The 18,527-nt window shown below is 43.6% G+C and overlaps 1 protein-coding gene across 3 annotated transcripts in view; it reads right to left on the bottom strand.

Moving 5' to 3' along the window:
• Positions 1-5,862: 5,862 nt before the first annotated feature.
• Positions 5,863-18,527, bottom strand: part of NUMB (NUMB endocytic adaptor protein) — a 111,789-nt gene continuing 99,124 nt past the window's right edge. For 2 of the 3 annotated variants that reach the window (XM_056547061.1, XM_056547062.1), the window contains 7 exons: positions 16,535-16,609; positions 15,942-16,082; positions 14,800-15,004; positions 13,874-14,188; positions 12,172-12,312; positions 9,139-9,306; positions 5,863-7,781 (listed from right to left, as the gene is read on the bottom strand). In XM_056547061.1, the coding sequence (XP_056403036.1) occupies positions 7,069-7,781; positions 9,139-9,306; positions 12,172-12,312; positions 13,874-14,188; positions 14,800-15,004; positions 15,942-16,082; positions 16,535-16,609 (1,758 nt within the window). In that variant the 3' untranslated portion in view covers positions 5,863-7,068. The remainder of the gene's footprint in view (positions 7,782-9,138; positions 9,307-12,171; positions 12,313-13,873; positions 14,189-14,799; positions 15,005-15,941; positions 16,083-16,534; positions 16,610-18,527) is intronic. The other variant, XM_056547063.1, reaches the window with a different exon arrangement.

Raw genomic sequence — 18,527 nt, 5'->3', positions numbered from 1 at the left:
TCTTAATCCTTCCAGTACTTATTAGCTGCTGAATACTACAGAGGAAATTATTTTCTTTTTGGAACACAGAGCTTTCTGCTGACATCATGATTCATGACCACAGTGCTCTCTGCTGACATCTCTGTCCATTTTAGGAACTGTCCAGAGCAACATATGTTTGCTATGGGGATTTTCTCCTACTCTGGACAGTTCTCAAAATGGACAGCAGAGAGCACTGCTGTCAGCAGAGAGCACTGTGGTCATGATGTCAGCAGAGAGCTCTGTGTTCCAAAAAGAAAATAATTTCCTCTTTAGTATTCAGCAGCTAATAAGTTCTGGAAGGATTAAGATTTTTTAATAGAAGTCATTTACAAATCTGTTTAACTTTCTGGCACCAGTTGATTAAAAAAAAAAATAAAAAAAAAGATTTGTAAATTACTTCTATTAAAATTAATCCTTAAGATTAATCCTTCCAGAATTTATTAGCTGCTGAATACTAAAGAGGAAATTATTTTCTTTTTGGAACACAGAGCTTTCTGCTGACATCATGACCACAGTGCTCTCTGCTGACATCTCTGTCCATTTTGAGAACTGTCCAGAGTAGGAGAAAATCCCCATAGCAAACATATGTTGCTCTGGACAGTTCCTAAAATGGACAGAGATGTCAGCAGAGAGCACTGTGGTCATGATGTCAGCAGAAAGCTCTGTGTTCCAAAAAGAAAATTTCCTCTGTAGTATTCATCAGCTCATAAGTACTGGAAGGATTAAGATTTTTTAATAGAAGTAATTTAAAAAATAGTTTTCCACCGGAGTACCCCTTTAAGAAACTGATCAGCACAGAAACTGAGAATGGGAAAATCTTAGCATAAGGATTCTTAAGATTAAAAATACATATATATATATATATATCAACCTGTAAACTACAACATGTGAATAAGGAATTAAATAAAGTTGATCTCCAGAGAGAGACGTCTTAAATATTAATGTTGTGCTAGTTTTGTGGATAAATATATAATCAACGATCTCAAGATACAACTTGTAAGGGAACATTTTCAGGAGAATAAAAATTTAACACAGATCAATGGACAAACTGCAGGTTTTGTCAGTAATTTGATGTTCGACATTGTTCCTTAACCTAAAAGCCGAACTCCACTTGTATATGACCAATGAAGTGCAGAACCACATACGATTATTCTTTTTCAAAATGATCTTGGTTACCAATTTGGCTTCTAAATTCCTCAAGGAGGCTCCTTGCGCTGTCAGCAGTGAAGACGATATCCTGAGTGAGACCAAGTGAACTTCGCTCAGCTATTAAAAGTAGCCAAATTGGTAACAAAGATAACTTGGGTTCTGCATGATAGTAATCTGTCATATAAAAGCGGAGCAGCGCCTTACAGAAAACCAGAAACCTCTTCTGCTGGCCGAACCACGAGTCAAAGGTGGTCAATGGTGGCTTCTCCCCACCCTACCAGCCTTAAATAATAAATCTTTTTTCCTTTTTGGGTATTGGAAAAGCTCTATCACTTGAGGAAAGCAGGGTGGGCGGAAGCCACCATAGACTTCACCATGGGGGGGGGGGGGGGGGGGGAGGGGGGGCGGAGGCGTGACATCACACGCCCCTGGCCCTGTGGTTGCCAGTAATCAGACCCGGAGCGAACACGCTCCGGGGACTGATTACAAACGGGGTGCCACGTGCAAGATCACGGGGGTCCCCAGCGGCGGGACTTCCGCGATCAGGCATCCTATCCCCTATCCTAAGCACCGGAGAACCCCTTTAATCCAGAGACATGGATAACTCAGTTAAAGGGGTTGTCCAATTATAACCTAAAATTTTCATAGTGTGGTAAAAAAACAAAAACATTAAATGTACTGAACGCCCCCGACACTGATCCCACCATAAGTACAAATACCCACTGCTAAGGTTTTCCTGTTCTCTGTCACAACACATAGGAAGTGCCAGCTCAGACAATCACTAGCCAACAAAAAGACGGACTGCCAGCTCCTCCAAATGGTGTGGGTAACAACACAGCTAAAACTTTTACTGTGATCATTAAAATTCCATGGAGGTGAACACAAAAATAAAGATAAAAACACTACATAACCAACGCGTTTCGAGCTGTATACAGCTCTTGGTCGATCAGTCATATTAGAGAGCGATAGACTGAAATCATCAGCATATAGGCCCACTTTCTGGAAACCAGTGATAGAATTTTTCTGGCGAAGATGAAGGGTCAGAGGCTCAATTGCCAATGCAAATAACTGTGACAGTGGGCAGCCTTGCCTTACCCCTTATGCAAATCAAATAAGGCTGACCAAACAGAAGCCTGATTAAGTATCGCCACCCACTGGAGAAAAACGGGCAAAGCCAAATTCAAGAAGTATAGGTCGTAGATCATTCCATTCCATAAAAAGTCAAAAGCCTTGGCAGTATCAAAAAAGGCTAAAGGCCCACTCCTAAAGCTGCACAGAGCCCAGTTATTCCAGCCTCTGAGTATGCCTGATATTGTCAGCTTTTGTGAGTCCTGACATAAAGCCTCCCTGGTCCCCGTGTACCAAAATAACTTTATTCAAAGCAGGTCGCCAAAATCTTAGCAAGGATTTTTTAGGGCCAATACCGATAATCTGTGAACTTTCAGGCCGATAGCCAATAACTTATACAGATATTCCGGTATAAGTTATTGGCTATTTCTCCCCCCCCGGCCCCACAGAAGCAGCTGCAGATCAATGATTCAAAGCGGGCGCTTTAAATCAATGAACTGTAGCGGCTTTCGCAGGGCCAGAGACCGCCGCCGCCACCCGCTACTCTCCCCCTGCCTGTCCTGGGGTCCTCCTGAGTCCAACCACCACCGCCTGCCACCCCCCCCCCCCCTGCCTATCCTCTGGCCAGAGACTGCCGCCGCCCACTTCTCTCCCCCTGCCGGTCCTGAGTCCAACCACCGCTGCTGCCCCATTGCCTCCCCATCCCCGGTTTTATAATTTCCTGTTCCCAGGGTCCGCGCTACTTCTGGCTCCGGCGGCGTCCATAGCTGTCACTGTGCGCACTGCCGGTGACATGGGGACGTCATTAGTCATTGCGCAGTGGACAGCAATAGCGCAGGACGCTGCAGGAGCCAGAAGTAGCGCAGACCCTGGGAACAGGAAATTATAAAACCGGGGATGGGGAGTCAATACGGCGGCGGTGGTCTCTGGACAGGGGGGCGGGGCATTATCGGCAAGGTAATTGCCGATACCGATATCGTCCAAAATCGTGAATATCGGCCAAACCAATAATCGGTCGACCCCTAGTCTGTATGCTGGACATTTTGTTATGTTGCATCCTTGTGCAAAACATATTTTTTCCTGATAGTTGTACACTCAATTTCCTGATCTTATTAAACCAAAATAGAACTTTCTGGAGCATCATATCTGGAGTAAACCTAAACCAAGCACTGCGCTTCACCTGACCAATACCATCCCTACAGTAAAGCTTGGTGAAGGGGTTTAAGGGGTCAGTGTTTGGGACAATGATACTGGTCAGGGTTGAGGGAAAGCGGAACAGAACAAAGTACAGAGAGTTATCCTTTATAAAACCCTGATCCAGAGTGCTCTGGACCTCAGACTGGGCTGAAGATTCACCTTCCATAAAGACAATTTTGGAGGGAGAGTTGTTACAACTCCTTGTAGAGGAAGTAGTGCAGTTACCCAAAGCAACCATTTTGCCTCTTTAATTTTTAAAGGGGTACTCCAATGCTTAGACATCTTATCCCCTATCCAAAGGATAGGGGATAAGATGCCTGATCGTGGGAGTCCTGCCGCTGGGGACCCCCGGGATCTTGCACGCAGCACCCCGTTTGTAATCAGTCCCCGGAGCGTGTTCGCTCCGGGTCTGATTACCGGCGACCACACGACCGGCGGCGTGTGATGTCACGCTACCGCCTGACGTCACGCTCTGCCCCTCAATGCAAGCCTACGGGAGGGGGCGTGATAGCTGTCACTAGCTGGGGACTGATTAAAAACGGGGTGCCGAGTGCAAGATCCCGGGGGTCCCCAGCGGCGGGACTCCCGTGATCAGGCATCTTATCCCCTATCCTTTGGATAGGGGATAAGATGTCTAAGCACCGGAGTACCCCTTTAAAAAGGCCTCTGAAAAATGAAAGAACCGATCTGATTGGTTACTATGGGCAACTGCACCACTCTTCCTGTACACAGGTTTTAATAAATCTCCCCCAATGACCCTAAGCACACAGCCAAGACAACACAGTAGTGGATTAGGAACAACTCTGTGAATGTCCTTGAGTGTCCAGACTTGAATCCAACCTAATGGAGCTTAAGAAGATCTGCAGAGAAAAATAGCTGAAAATCCCCAAATCCAGGTGTGTAAATCTTGCAGCCTCACCCCCCAAGACTGGAGGTTGAAATTACTGCCAAAAGGAGCATCAATTAAGTACAAAGGTAAAAGGGTCTGAATATTTCTGTCTATTTAAAAAAAAAAAACAAAAAAAAAAAAACATGTATATACAAAAAGCGTCAATGGCACTGTGGCTAATACGTACATCAAAAAGCAACTTCTGAACAAAAGAGCCTTTCTTTTTCACTGGGGTGCATGCATGTATTACCAAGATAAAATCCATAAAAGGAAGCAAAAAATAAAAAATTATGTGCACTCACCAGGAAATATAGTAGTGGATACTTTGTTGACATGCAGTCCGTATATGCTGTAGAAGGAAGGACTTTGGAGCCGGGCGGCTATGATGGAACAGCAGCGGGTGAACCACAAACACCTGCTTTGCAGGTGTTTGTGGTTCACCCGCTGCTGTTTCATCATAGCTGCCCGGCTCCAAAGTCCTTCCTTCAACAGTATACAGTGACCCCCCCGACCTACGATAATTTCAACATGCGATGGCCTCTCCGAGGCCATCGCATGTTGAAGGCAGCATCAACATACAATGCTTTTTATGTTGGGGCCATCGCATAAACTGCTATACGGCAGCACAGACTGCTTCAGCTGCCACCGGATAGCCGTATACGGTGCCCCGTGAGCTCCGGTGATGTCTCTTACCTGTCCTCGGGGCTCCGGCGCGTCCTCTTCGGGATCCCCTCCATCATCGGCCCTCTACATAGTCGTCATCACGTCGCTGCGCACGCCGTCCCGTCATCCAATAGGAGCGGCGTGCGTAGCAACGTGATCGCCGCAACGGAGAGCGCGGTTGCCGGGGAAGCAGAGGCCTTGCCGGAGCATCGGGGACACCACGGGGACGCGGCGACAGCGATGGACGGCGACATCCCAGGCAGCGGTGACGGTCCGGAGCGGCGGGGACAGGTGAGTACAACTTTCTCTAACAGTGGTCTTCAACCTGGGGACCTCCAGATGTTGCAAAACTACAACACCCAGCATGCCTGGACAGCCAACGGCTGTCCGGGCATGCTGGGTGTTGTAGTTTTGCAACATCTGGAGGTCCGCAGGTTGTAGACCCCTGTCCTATACTTTACATTGCACGGATCCCTCAACATACGATGGTTTCAACAAACGATGGACCGTTTGGAACGGATTACCATCGTATGTTGAGGGACCAATGCATACGGACTAAAATGTCAACAAAGTATCCACTACTATATTTCCTGGTGAGTGCATCGATCTCTTTTTTACTTTGTTAAAAAGAAAATGGTTTTCATTATGGGGGTATTGAGTGCACATTAATGGGGGGGAAACTTTAGTTTTGTTGATTTTAGCTCATGGTCGCAACATGACAAATTGTGAACAAAGTGAGAGACTGAAGAATTTTCGAATGCATTGTATAGTATAGAAAATTTGTGTTTTGCATTGCAAATGAAACTTGCCCGCTCAAGAAAGGGCTAAAAACAGGAAGACACAAAGTAGCAAAAGAGAAAGTCATCATTTCCACCACCAATGTTTATTCTGTTAAAGTAAATTGGTACAAATATACACGACTGTAAGATCAAAACCTACAGATAAAAGATGAATCTCTGTGAATTGAGGTATACAAGAAGCGATGAACAAAAACAGGAACACGGAAATAGTGAATAAAAGTCAAAGAACATTAAAAAAAAAAGCTGTATAAGTCAATAGATATACTGTGCATAACAGTGGTATTAAAACTCTAAACTGTATATATTAATATATATATATGAGAAAATATATATTAATATATAAAATATATAAAACATAAAACAAAAAAAACAGCAGTTTGTCAAAGGAAACAACATTTATATAGATACATATATATATATATATATTATATTAGGCAATATTGAGTTGTGTAAGAAGGGAAAAAAAATTGAGACAAGTTGCGATGGCTTTTATGCCACACAAATACTGTTCTTTAATTTGTTTTTGTTTTTATATAGAGATATTTCACTGCTCGTGACAATTTAAGCAATGACTACTTACATCTGAATGCGACGTACGGCATGGAGATAAAACCACAGGCGGTCCAGTTCAAATAAGAATTAGCAGCTAAATCAAATCATATATACATTACTAGCAACTGAACCCTCTTTTTTTGTTTTAACCTTTGGCAAGATTACTTACAAACTTATACAACCATTAACCCAAAACTATTTAAAATATCTGCATAAAAATAAAGATTTTGGCTTTATTCCCTTGGCTGCCAGTAGGAGGCAGCAACTCAGTGCTGAGAAGTGCACTGCGGCCCCATGCACCTGGCAGCACCGGGTTCATAACGTCCGCCATATAACACCCTAGATCTGTATACAGTATATACATATATATTTTCTTCTTATATTAATTTGGAAGCTCAGGCACTACTACATTGCTTTGCAGAGAGTCATATCTCCGGGTGTGTAGCCATGTTTCTTTCAATGAATATAGGTCCATCCTTAAATCTTCCCATGACCACAGTACAGAATCTTCTCTGATCTGCGTTGCGAGGGAAGCCAATGAAAGATTTGCAGAACACTGATGATTTCATGTGGTTTCATATAATATAGGTTTTTCTTTCTGTTTTTTGGTGAACTTTGCAGCTTCCATCCCCCCTCGTTGGTCCATTTCTAAAATATCCTATAGAGAATTTATGAGAAAAATTATTCTTATACCAGTCCCCACTCTGCAGACCCACATCCATTGTGGCTTTAAAGTTCTATTTCAAATGTCTTCTGGAGGTCACTGGAGAAGGGATTGGTTGGAGACGGGTTACCACGAGCTTTTGACTTGCTTTCTAATGCTGCCCACTGGGCTTCAAAAGGGTCTACAGCAGCTGATGAAGTCTGCCCTTGTTGGTGCTTGGCACCCAAATCCCAACCGCTGCTGTCTAACCCGTTAAATGCCACGGAACCGTTTTGCTGCTGAGGAGACGGTTTGAAGAATGGACTGCTGGTGGTGCTATTAGTCTCGTAGGTTGGGAATGTCTGTTGCTTGACCAGACCTGGTGACGGCTTCGGTTGATAGACCGGTGGGTGACCCGCCGCTCCAAACACATTAGCAACCATCTGTGAGGGTGTAATGCCAACAACCGGGACACTAGGAGCTGGGTAGTTCATACCATTTGCTACAGGGTAAGGTTGCTGCACAGGTATAAATGCAGGTGGTATAGTTGGGACTATGGCGACTGGCACAGGTGGTGGTGCTATAAAAGTGTTTGTTGGGTAAGGCTGAGTGGGATTTGGTGCCGCAGCAACAACAGGCTGAATAAGAGGCGGCGCTTGAATGACCGGAGCAGGAACTGGGGATTGTCTTTGCTGAGACTTAACAGTTTTGGACACTTCTTCGAGCCATCGATCTGCCTCTGAGGGAGTCCGCTTGTGATTGGACTGGACCGCAGTAGGCGTGGATACAAACTCAGAGCCTGAGGAGAAAAAAAAATATGGATCAAAATCATCTTAATATGTAGATCCACTTAACCTTTTTAATTCTACCCTACAAGCTCTTGAAACAAACTAAATGAAGTCTTTGTATATTTGTGTAAATTGGAAACATTTATCATCATGTCATCATCACATAACAAACGGTAAGTGCGTATACAATCGCAAATACAGGGGCTCAAAATGTAAAATGTACCTGAAAAAGATTTTGACAGGTGGTCGACAGAGTTCAGACCCTGACCAATCACTAGAACAAGTGGGGACAGAGGCGTGTGGCTGAGCTCACTGTGCACGCGACTATGACAGTACCCTAGACCTGTGTGCTTTCAGCTGCTGCAAAACTACAACTCCCAGCATGCCCGGACAGCCGTTGGTTGTCTGGGCATGCTGAGAGTTTTAGATTTGCAGCAGCTGGAGGCACACTGGTCGGGAAACACTGCCCTAGACTTACATTGATCCAACACAATTTCCTCCAATATAGGCAGTCAGAGAGGCGCTTGAAGGTAAAACTTCTACTTTATTCCCATAATGCAACGCGTTTCGCGTTTCGCTTCATCATGCCTGGCACGGAAGTAAAAGAACTAGCTTAGCTGTGCACTTGTCCTGGCTTGTTCAAGGGATCGGTCAGGCTTTGAACCCTCAGTCACTGACCAATCAAAACTGTCCTGAAATAGGTGAGGGTCCAAGCAGTTGAAGAACGCCCCCCTCTTACCTTCATTGACAGAAAATAACTTAATTTTGGCATAACCCTTTAAGCTACAGATCAGATGACAGGGATAGGAACTCTGCCGTATAGCTTTTTTATGTAGCATTGCCTCTGTCTGCATATGCCAAACGTGAGGATGGTATGCAATTACAGAAGATACGGAGCACTCACCTGATGTGTAGAAGATCCGACTGGCGTATTCGGTCTCTTCAGACTTGAGCGGGGGAGACGGTAGATGGAACCGGGGGAGTTTCAGATGCTGGCTACCATCTACCGTCTCCCCTGCTCTGAAGAGACGGAATAAGCCAGTCAGGATCTTCTACACATTGGGTGAGTGCTCCGTGTCTTCTGTAATTGCATACCTTTTGGACTGTATACTATTTATACGTGAGCACCACCTGCCCTAGCCTGAATTTTTTCCTCATCCATTGTTTCCTCCTCCATTCCCCTCATTGTCAGATCCACATTATACGCACAGCTACAGTGCCGGCATTCCCTTTCTTTCCTTGGCTTTTTTTTGTATCAAACATGAGGATGGACCCAACAGAGGAAAATAACGAAAACGGTCCTTGTGTATAGCAAGAAATATGTAGTCATGTGAATGAACCGGTGCAGTCTATCTATTGTGGGCTTACCAACAACAGTGGCCACAGGTGGTGCTCCAGTGTTAACCACTTGCTGGGCAGATGCTGTTGGAGCATTTGCCCATGGATTGGTCTCACGAACAGGTGCTGCTGTGGGAGCCACAGAGACTTGTGCAGGCCTGGCAGCAGGCAGTGTGAATGCAGAGGTAGTGCCATTCACTGAAACATGACAATGAAGAGGTTAGTTCATGCACGGACATGCAAAAAGCAGAAATCTTTACATTAACAGCTAATGCAAAGGAGTTGTCCCACCGACATCACATATTCTTGCTTTGCCAGATGGGGAATAAGGCCTGATTGCTGGGAGCCCCAAAATCCCGGGAACAGGGGTGATGACTGTTGTTTAGGATTAGAGCAGTGGTCATGTGTGCACTGTCACGGAATCCACTGTCTAGGAGACTGCCAAAGATATAGCAGAATACAGTGTTCAACTATATTTATCAGTCACTCACACAAAAAAAAAAAAAAAAACCCTGAGCAATGCCTGGGGTACAGAAATCCCTCTAGGAAGATAGCCCCAAAACATAACTTTTATTTATTTATAAAATTAGTATAAAATATTATTAGTATAAAATATAAAACAGTGCTCAAAAATAGTGATTAAAATACATGTCACTATGCCTCAGTTGGACCAGTATGCAAGTGGACACACACCTATCTCATGTTCTAGTTAGTGGGAATGTGTACATGAACCCACAGCTCATAAGGCAGACACTGACGATCAGAGCGCCCTCTGATGACTATCCTAAAAACACATTTGCAATGCCCCCTCTACATGTTTCATCATGTGTCATCAGGAGGTATATAGGCAGCACAGCTTACCTCGTGCTGTTCCCCAGTATTTATAGATTAATGCCAGGATATTAAGATTAACGCCAACTATCATATAAAATGAATGTAGCAGTGGATAGGGGATAAGTGTTAGTGGGACAACCCCTTTAACCCCTTAAGGAAACGCGCCGTAAATGCACGGAGCCGCAGAGAGATATTTCGTGCACAGCACCGTACATTTACGGCTGTGAAGAGAGCACAAGAGCTGCACTCACTTCATGCACGGCGGGCCCCGGTGGCTGTAAGCCCCTCCCCAAATAAAGTTCTAAATCACCCTTTTTCCCCATTTTAATATAAAAAATGATAAATAATAAACATATTTGGTATCGTCAAGTGCGTAAATGTCCAAACTCTAAAATATAATGTTAATGATCCCGTACAGCAAACTGGGTAAAAAAAAAAAAAAAAAAAAAGTTCAGCTTTTTGGGCACATCACACAGCTAAGTTTTTTTTAAATTTTTATAAAAAGCAATCAAAAAGTCACCTATACGCAAAAGTAGTACTAATACAAACTACAGATCATGGTGCAAAAAATGAGACCGCACACATCCCTGAATACGGAAAAATGAGTAAGTTAGAGGTGGTCAAAATAGGGCAATTTAAACGTACTGATTTTGTAAAAAAAAAAAAAAAGAATTTGAGATTTTCTCAAAGCAGTACAATAATAGAAATGTATGTAAACATGGGTATTATTTTAATTGTATTGACCCAGAGAATAAAGAAAACATGTAATTTTTACCGTAAAGTGTACAGCGTGAAAACGAAAGCCCCCCCCCCAATTTTCTAAATTGTGATTTTCATTTTAATTTCCTTACACAAAAACATTTTTTGGGGGTTTGCCATACATTTTAGGGTAACATGAGTGATGTCATTACAAAGAACAATTAGTCACGCAGAAAACAAGCCCTCATATGGGTTTGTGAATGGGAATATAAAAAAAGAGTTATGGATTTAAGAAGGCGAGGAGGAAAAAACGAAAACGCAAAAATAAAATTGGCTGTGTCCTTAAGGGGTTAAAGTGTCCTTATCACTTGAAAAAACTTGTGACGTGTTAAAAGTTTTGCTGGGTTGTGGCCTGGGTATTCAGACCCCCCCCAATGATCATTAGAACAAGCCAGGAAAAAGGGCCCCAGTTGAGCGCTTCTCTCCACGGCTTGTTGCAGGATACGGCTTCATATACTTATAATAGAATCAGTTTCCTGCAGTGAGTCGGCAGCAAGCCAAGGAGAGAAGCACTCGACTGCATACTCCTTCCCCACTCATTCTTACAATCGGTGGGGGTCTGAGCACTGAGACCCCCAAATGGCAGGGATGCTTTAAAGGAGATATCCAGTGGTGAAAAACGTATCCCTACCGCTGGGGCCCCCCCCTCGATCTCCTGTACAGGGCCCCAGCATCCCACGGAAAGGGGGCGTGTTGACCACTGGACAAAGTGGCGGCTGACACGCCCCCTCAATACAACTCTATGGCAGAGCCTGAGCGCTGCCTTTGGCAATCTCCGGCTCTGCCATAGCGATTTATTGAGGGGGCGTGTCGGCTGCCAATTTGTGCGGTGGTCAACACGCGATATCTGGCGAGCGAGCCCAGCGGTCGGACCCCCCTGCAATCTGAAACTTATCCCCTATCCTTAGGGGATAGGGGATAAGTTTTTCACCACTGGATATCTCCTTTAAGCCCAAAACCACAAAAAGAAAGTGTGTTAACACAGCAAAAGCTTTTTGTATTACAATACTCAAGGTGTACAACAGCAAAAGAAATGCATTAAAGGGGTACTCCACTGGCCAACGTTCGGAACTAAATGTTCTCAATGCCGTTTTCTCCCAAGCACGCCCCCTCAATGAAAGTCTATGGGAGGGGGCATGACTGCAGTCCCGCCCCCTCCCATTGATTTGCATTGAGGGGGCATGGCCATGATGTCATGAAGGGTGTCGCTGATCCCTGCAGCGTGAAAACAGAGTTTGGAACATTTAGTTCTGAATGCTGGCCAGTGGAGTACCCCTTTAAAGCCTAAATTTGTATGTGTATCCTTAGGTATGTTGCATTTCAATCTCTTCTTTTATCCCAAATGGCAGACATTGGGGGTAGACAAGCTCCATAATGTGTTATTCTACATACGATTAATTATTAATGTGCACAAGCCTTCAATGTATAGATAAATTGCCAAAGTCAATGAAAAGCTTATACAGTACAAACCTTCAAATGGAGGGGACTGTGGTGTAGTGGGCTTGGGCATAGGTGCAGATATGAAGGGGTCCTCAGGGGGCCCACTGAAGGTGTTGGTAATCTGTGAACATAAGGCGCTGATGCTATCTGTCTCTGCTTCCATCTCGGGAACTGTAATACAAGACAAAGATTACGAAAAAGAAAAAAAAAAACGCATAGGAAAGAAGTTATAAAAATATATTCTAAATTTTAATATAGATGATGAAATAAAATTAAGCCAATTAGAAAATATATGCATTCGGTTTATAAGCTTTAGCTCTCTAAACATGCAGAACAAGATGAAATGGGCACCAAATGTAACACCAACCAGATACACTGCATCAATAAAACAGAATTAATAGGATTTATCTAAAAGTGCACATTACTCCATCAAAATAAACGGGTTTGGCCTAATAACAGGGCTGGCATTACATATAATGGGGCTATTGGCCAAAAGCAAAGTAGCAGCCATTTTTACTTCTCTCACCATTTTTAGAGAGTTTTGTCATAAGCTGCCTATATATACCACTATATGGTACCGAATACTACTACCATATAGTTACTATCATAAAGTGCCTTACCAATTCTACCTTAAAGTGCTACACTGCTTTCTAAAATTTGACATCTCATACAGTTATGTCAAACGTTCTGACTGGTAGAGGTCACTGATCCCTAGATAGAGCCATGAAAAGAAATGACAGAAATGCTTTAAAAAGGGGTACTCCGCGCAGTTGGATTGTGACGTCACGCCACGCCCCCTCCATGCATGTCTATGAAGGGGGCGTGACGACCGTCACGCCCCCTCCCATAGCCATGCATGGAGGGGTGTGGCGTGACCTCACAACCACTACCGCTGGAACCCAGCGTTCGTGACATGTCGCACCAAGCACGGAAGCTGGTCGAAACATGCCCCCCTCCATTCATCTCTGACAAAACGAACGCCATTTCCATAGAAATAAATGGAGGGGGAGTGTGTCGACCAGCTTGCATGCTGGGTACGACACGCACCTTAGTGGAGCAGAGTCGAGGGATACCTTTTTTCCACCACATATCTCCTTAATGGTCTAGTCACACACAGTATTCTGCGCAGATTTGATGCGCAGGATTTTCTGCTGCAGATTTCAATGTAAACTGAACACAGCTTGATATCCTGCGCATCAAATCTGCACAGAATACTGTACGTGTGAATAGACCCTTAAGGAGGTACTCCGCCCCTAGACATTTTATCCCCTATCTAAAGGATAGGGGATAAGATGTGATCGCGGGGGGCCTGCTGCTGCACCCCTCTATCATTATTGCACAGAGCTAACTTGCTCTATGCGTAATGACGGGCAATACAGGGGCCGGAGCATTGTGACATCACGGCTCTGCCCCTCGTGATGTCACGGCCCGCCCCCTCAATACAAATCCATGGGAGGGGGCGTGGTGGCCACCACGCCCCCTCTCACAGACTTGCATTAAGGGGGCGGGTCGTGACTTCATGATGCTTCGGCCCCTGTATCGCCCGTCATTACTGCAGAGCGAGTTAGCTCTGTGCAGTAATGACAGCGGGGTGCTGCAGCAGCAGGACCCCCACAATCAGACTTCTTATCCCCTATCCTTTGGATAGGGGATAAGAGGTATAGGGGCGGAGTACCCCTTTAAGGTACTGTTGCACACATGAAAAATATAGGAACATCATTCCTCGTCTTACCTGGGTTGGTTATTTGGAAATCAGACTTCCTCTGCACAGTGGATGGTAATTCATTAATTCTTAGAGAAAGCTGCCGTTTAAAAGGTGACATCTTCTGGCTGAGTGCAGGAAATCCTCTGAACGAGCCTTGCCTTGCCAACTGCTCTACAGGTGCATGTCTACGTGGGATCATGTGAGGATTGCTTCCATCTTTGACCTCATGGAAGGCTTGGTGTTCAATAGTTGGTGAAGGTGGCAGGGCTGGTGGAGCTGTCAAGGTTACTGTGGCAGATGTGGTGACAGCGGGTATTACAGGCTTTGGTTCAAAATCGGCAACTAAACGCAGAAAATGAGAAAATAAGGGCTAGTTTAGGTAACTATACTTGTGTTTATATTGTCTTTTTATCGGCTTTAAAATAGAGTGCATCCTTGGAAAGTGGGAAGGGAGGTATTTGTTCAATTTGGGAATTCTGAGTTAACGGGGATGGTGGGGGTTTGACCAGTTTAGGACCCCTCATCTATTGAAGAGCATCTCTCGCTCTGGGGTACCCAGCATAACCACAAATTACACAGCTCATTAATTTCAAAGACAATTGTGTAATGACTCATTTCTTAAGGGGTAGCACTACTGGGACATTTAAAACATTATATTGTGACTGAATATTGGGGATCCTAGACGTGGGAAAGTTTCTTCTTGGGAATCAATAAAAAGGGATTGTGCAAAGTGGACTAACTCTTTTAAAAAGGTGAAAATCTGTCCACATAACTTCAGCACCCCATGGATGGAGCAGAAGTGAAGTATGCCTGCTGCTCTATTCAGATTGAAGCTCTGAGTCCCATTCCTAAGATTGCAGGGGGTCCCAGCACTCAAGCCCCAGTGATCATTTATTCCCTACCCCTTTTAATTATCGGAAAATAGTGAAAATAATTTGAAAACATTAGGGCACCTTTCTTGGAATCTTGTATCTGTTTCATAACTTCTTCCCTCTCCGCCTGTTCCGTAGCAGTGGTTACTCTGAAGGAGCCCTCCCTTGTAAAGGTGGTTCTGCTGGCATCAAAGGTGGCAGTGACTCCGCATTCCTTTTCACGCTTCTGCTTTCTTTCCAGGCAGGCAGCGAAAGCGCACCCAACAGCATGGCTCAGCCTCTCGCCCTGTATTTGTAAGACATCAAAAAATAATCGGTAACCATCTGTGGCTGCTGAAACAGAACAAGGTGAAAACGAAATAAATAAATTAGTGCATCATCAAGACCCAAAAAGGGCCTTCTCATATAGGAGTTAAAACAGGCTAGAACTCAACACAAGACAATAAAAGCAAAGCATTTACAAAATGGCTCAGTGTTTCTGCAGATATGTAAGCTGTAAAGGTGAACATGTGCTCTAGGCTAGGATCACATTGGTGTTCTTCGTATCCGTTTTTCTCATTCATTTGAGCAGAACAACTAAAACACAGACGTGCCAGACCCACTGCACACTCTATAACAATTGAACCCATTGGTTACCATTACAGTGCCCAGTATTTTAAACTATTTTGTTAGGACCCTTTATTTCAAATTAAGAGAACCTCCAGCACAGATGTGTAAGGAGCGTTACACCATTAAAGGGGTACTCTGCCCCTAGACATCTTATCCCCTAGCCAAAGGATAGGGGATAAGATGTCTGATCGCAGGAGACCCGCAGCTGGGGACCCCGGCAATATCTCCTGCAGCACCCCTCATCTGGTGCATGGAGCGAGCTTCACTCCGTGCCCGATGACTGGTGATGCAGGGGCCAGAGGATTGTGACGTCACGGCCCCGCCATTGCAAGTCTATGGGAGGGGCGTGACGTCATGATCCTCCAGCCCCTGCATTGCCAGTCATCAGGCACGGTGTGAAGCTAGCTACGTGCACCAGATGACAGGGGTGTTGCAGGAGGGATCATAGGGGTCTCCAGCAGCGGGACCCCCGTGATCAGACATCTTATCCCCTACTTTTTGGATAGGGGTTAAGCTGTCTAGGGTAGTGGTGGAGTTTGATACCAAATACATATAAACCCCAAAGTAAACACGGCATAATAAATCAGCATAGAATAACTCTATAAAATACAGACCGTGTCTTTCACAGCCATAAAGCAATGACAGATCCATCTCCTTGTTGTTCCATCACGACATATGTAAGAAAATGCCCGGTCAAAATTTCTATCTGGAGCACAGAAGGACACTTTTTCTATTGTTTGGTCTACCAGAAGATCCTACAGGAGAATAAATAAAAAAAAAAAAAAAAAAAGTTGCTATACAGATAGTTTAGTAACATTTTAGGACCTACATACAAATACTGTAAAATCGGGAAAACAGAAAATATTGACTTCAGAAGACCACTTTACATAACCTCTCTAGCACTATTTTAGCTGGTCAGTGGGCCATGCATCGGCCATTTCCCAGTAGGCCAATTGTGGTCTATAAAGCTCAATGTGTGATGGCAATGAAGGGATTATTCCAAGCCTTATCTCAGGTAGGCTGGTCCAACCAAAATAGTAGAGTTAGGCCAAAACATATCTAATGTGTACGGGGGCTTTTTGACCTGAATAAGTAATTTTAGGACAAAGGCTCAATTTTACCCACAGTGATTCTGCTTTAGTACAAATAGTGCAGTACACGCAAATGTATTCAGTAAGATGATAAACAAGCAACCAAGACTTCATACCTTTGTTTTCTCGTCCACAACTCGAAGTCCATCTGCTGAAACCCACAGGACCGCCTTGATTGCTTTCTTGCCACTCTTTAAGATGTTGGAAAGAAAAAGAAATCTTAAAAGATTGTATGACTGTAAACTTATGTATTATTTGCTGTGGACCTGTAATGAAAGAGTTAAGCAAAGTAAACCTAGAAAAACCTCAAAAAGACTACGTATCCAAGATGCCAATTCATTCACCAAAGCAGAAGAGAGGTTCATAAAAGCACTGCAAAGAAGGTGAAGAGCTGCCGTTCAACAGGAACATACACGAATACGAAAACTACAACATATACTTGAGAGCGCAAAGAATTCTGCAGCAAAATTCTTTACCTGGATGGGAGAATCTACCAAGACTTAGGAAACTGGCACACATGAATAAGGAGTTACTGCACTGGCACCTTTATATAAAAAAAATATCTTGGTACCACACTGTAAAAATGGCATTTAGGCAAAAACAAACTTTGAACCATGCAGAAACCTTGTTTAAAAAAATAAAAATAAATAAATAAATAAAAAGGCCTAAGAACTTAACATAATTTTTAAAGAAAAATATGGAGATTTTTTATTTTTAATTATAGCACACGGCCTTCACGTAACTAAAATGTAAAAAAAAAAGTAAAAAGGGAATAGGACTTTACAAATGCATTGTAAGTCAATGGGAAAAATCCACAATTAATCTGCAGCAGATCCAACACTACAACTGGCATGTTGTGGAGCGCAGATCAATTTCTGCACAGATTTGTGAGGATTTTTGCCTTTGCATCTGGGTAAGAATTTTTGAAATCTTATTCACTTTGCTGCTACTGAAAACATTGCAGACTTTTTGCACAGATTTAAAATCTGCAGCAAGTTTGCGTTGTGTGGCCTGACCCTTAGCTTTGTTTGAGTACAGGTTTGGGAAATACTATACTAGACAATTAAAGTGTAAAATTAACACTTTTTACATCATTTTAAAGTTACATTTTAGTATAATCTACATTTTCCTTTGAGCAACTCTGCAAACACATGACTTATCTTGTACTAATTCTGAGTTACAGTCTGCATTACAGTTCAACAGAGTAACTTTAAATGGGCACAGAAATGGGCCAAAAAAGTTTTTTAAATGTTGTTACTGATGAAAATTAAAGACCTTTAGAAATGTGGTTGTTTAATTTTTTTTTTTATATTTAATATAGAAAACAGATCCTTAGAATCCCACCACTAGGGGTCCCCATACCTAATGGGACACTACCCAGTCCTCAGCAGCATCAGCTTGTCCATGGGTCATGGACAGTAGATGACTCATGGACAAGGCTGCACCAATCACTTCGCACCACCACAAGGAGGGACACGCCCCCTTCCCCTGAGAGGATTTCTAACACTGTGAGCTAATGGAAAGAAGTATTTTTATAGTAAATATAAGTGATAGCGGCGTAAAAATTAGATGTACGTGGTCAGGATTAGGTACAGAGTAACATTAATTTATTCCAGGATTTTTTATTTGACTAAGCTACAGGGGCTGTAAAGAATATATTGTCTGTATCTGTGTGTGACGGTGGTCTCCCAATTAGTCTTTGAATATCACCCCAATATTTATTTTTAACAGCATTCAAAACTATTCATGTCTCGGAATTTCCCAGGTTGCAGTGTGTCGAGACCTGACATCACTAGTCAGGGGATCAGAGGGAGTCTGTCCTGCTTCAATGGGTGGAGTGAGCGCTGGGTGGGAGAGACATCATTTTGCAACAGCTGTAGGCACCTTGATTAGAAAACTCTGGTGCATTGCATTGAAGGGATCACAGAAGTGTTTCAATGGGTGGGGTGACTGATGTGTGGGAGGGAGAAAAGTGACCTCATACTTACAAACTATGGAACTATGCGACGTGTAGTTTATGGAACGCAATTTAAGAGGAAATACACAGTTCTGGCAGGTACGTACTACTTAAATCACCTTATGGTGGATAACCCCTATAAGGACTCTGCA

Source organism: Hyla sarda, chromosome 11 (assembly GCF_029499605.1).
Source record: "Hyla sarda isolate aHylSar1 chromosome 11, aHylSar1.hap1, whole genome shotgun sequence".
Lineage (NCBI taxonomy): Eukaryota > Metazoa > Chordata > Amphibia > Anura > Hylidae > Hyla > Hyla sarda.
This window is presented reverse-complemented; position numbering and strand designations above follow the sequence as displayed.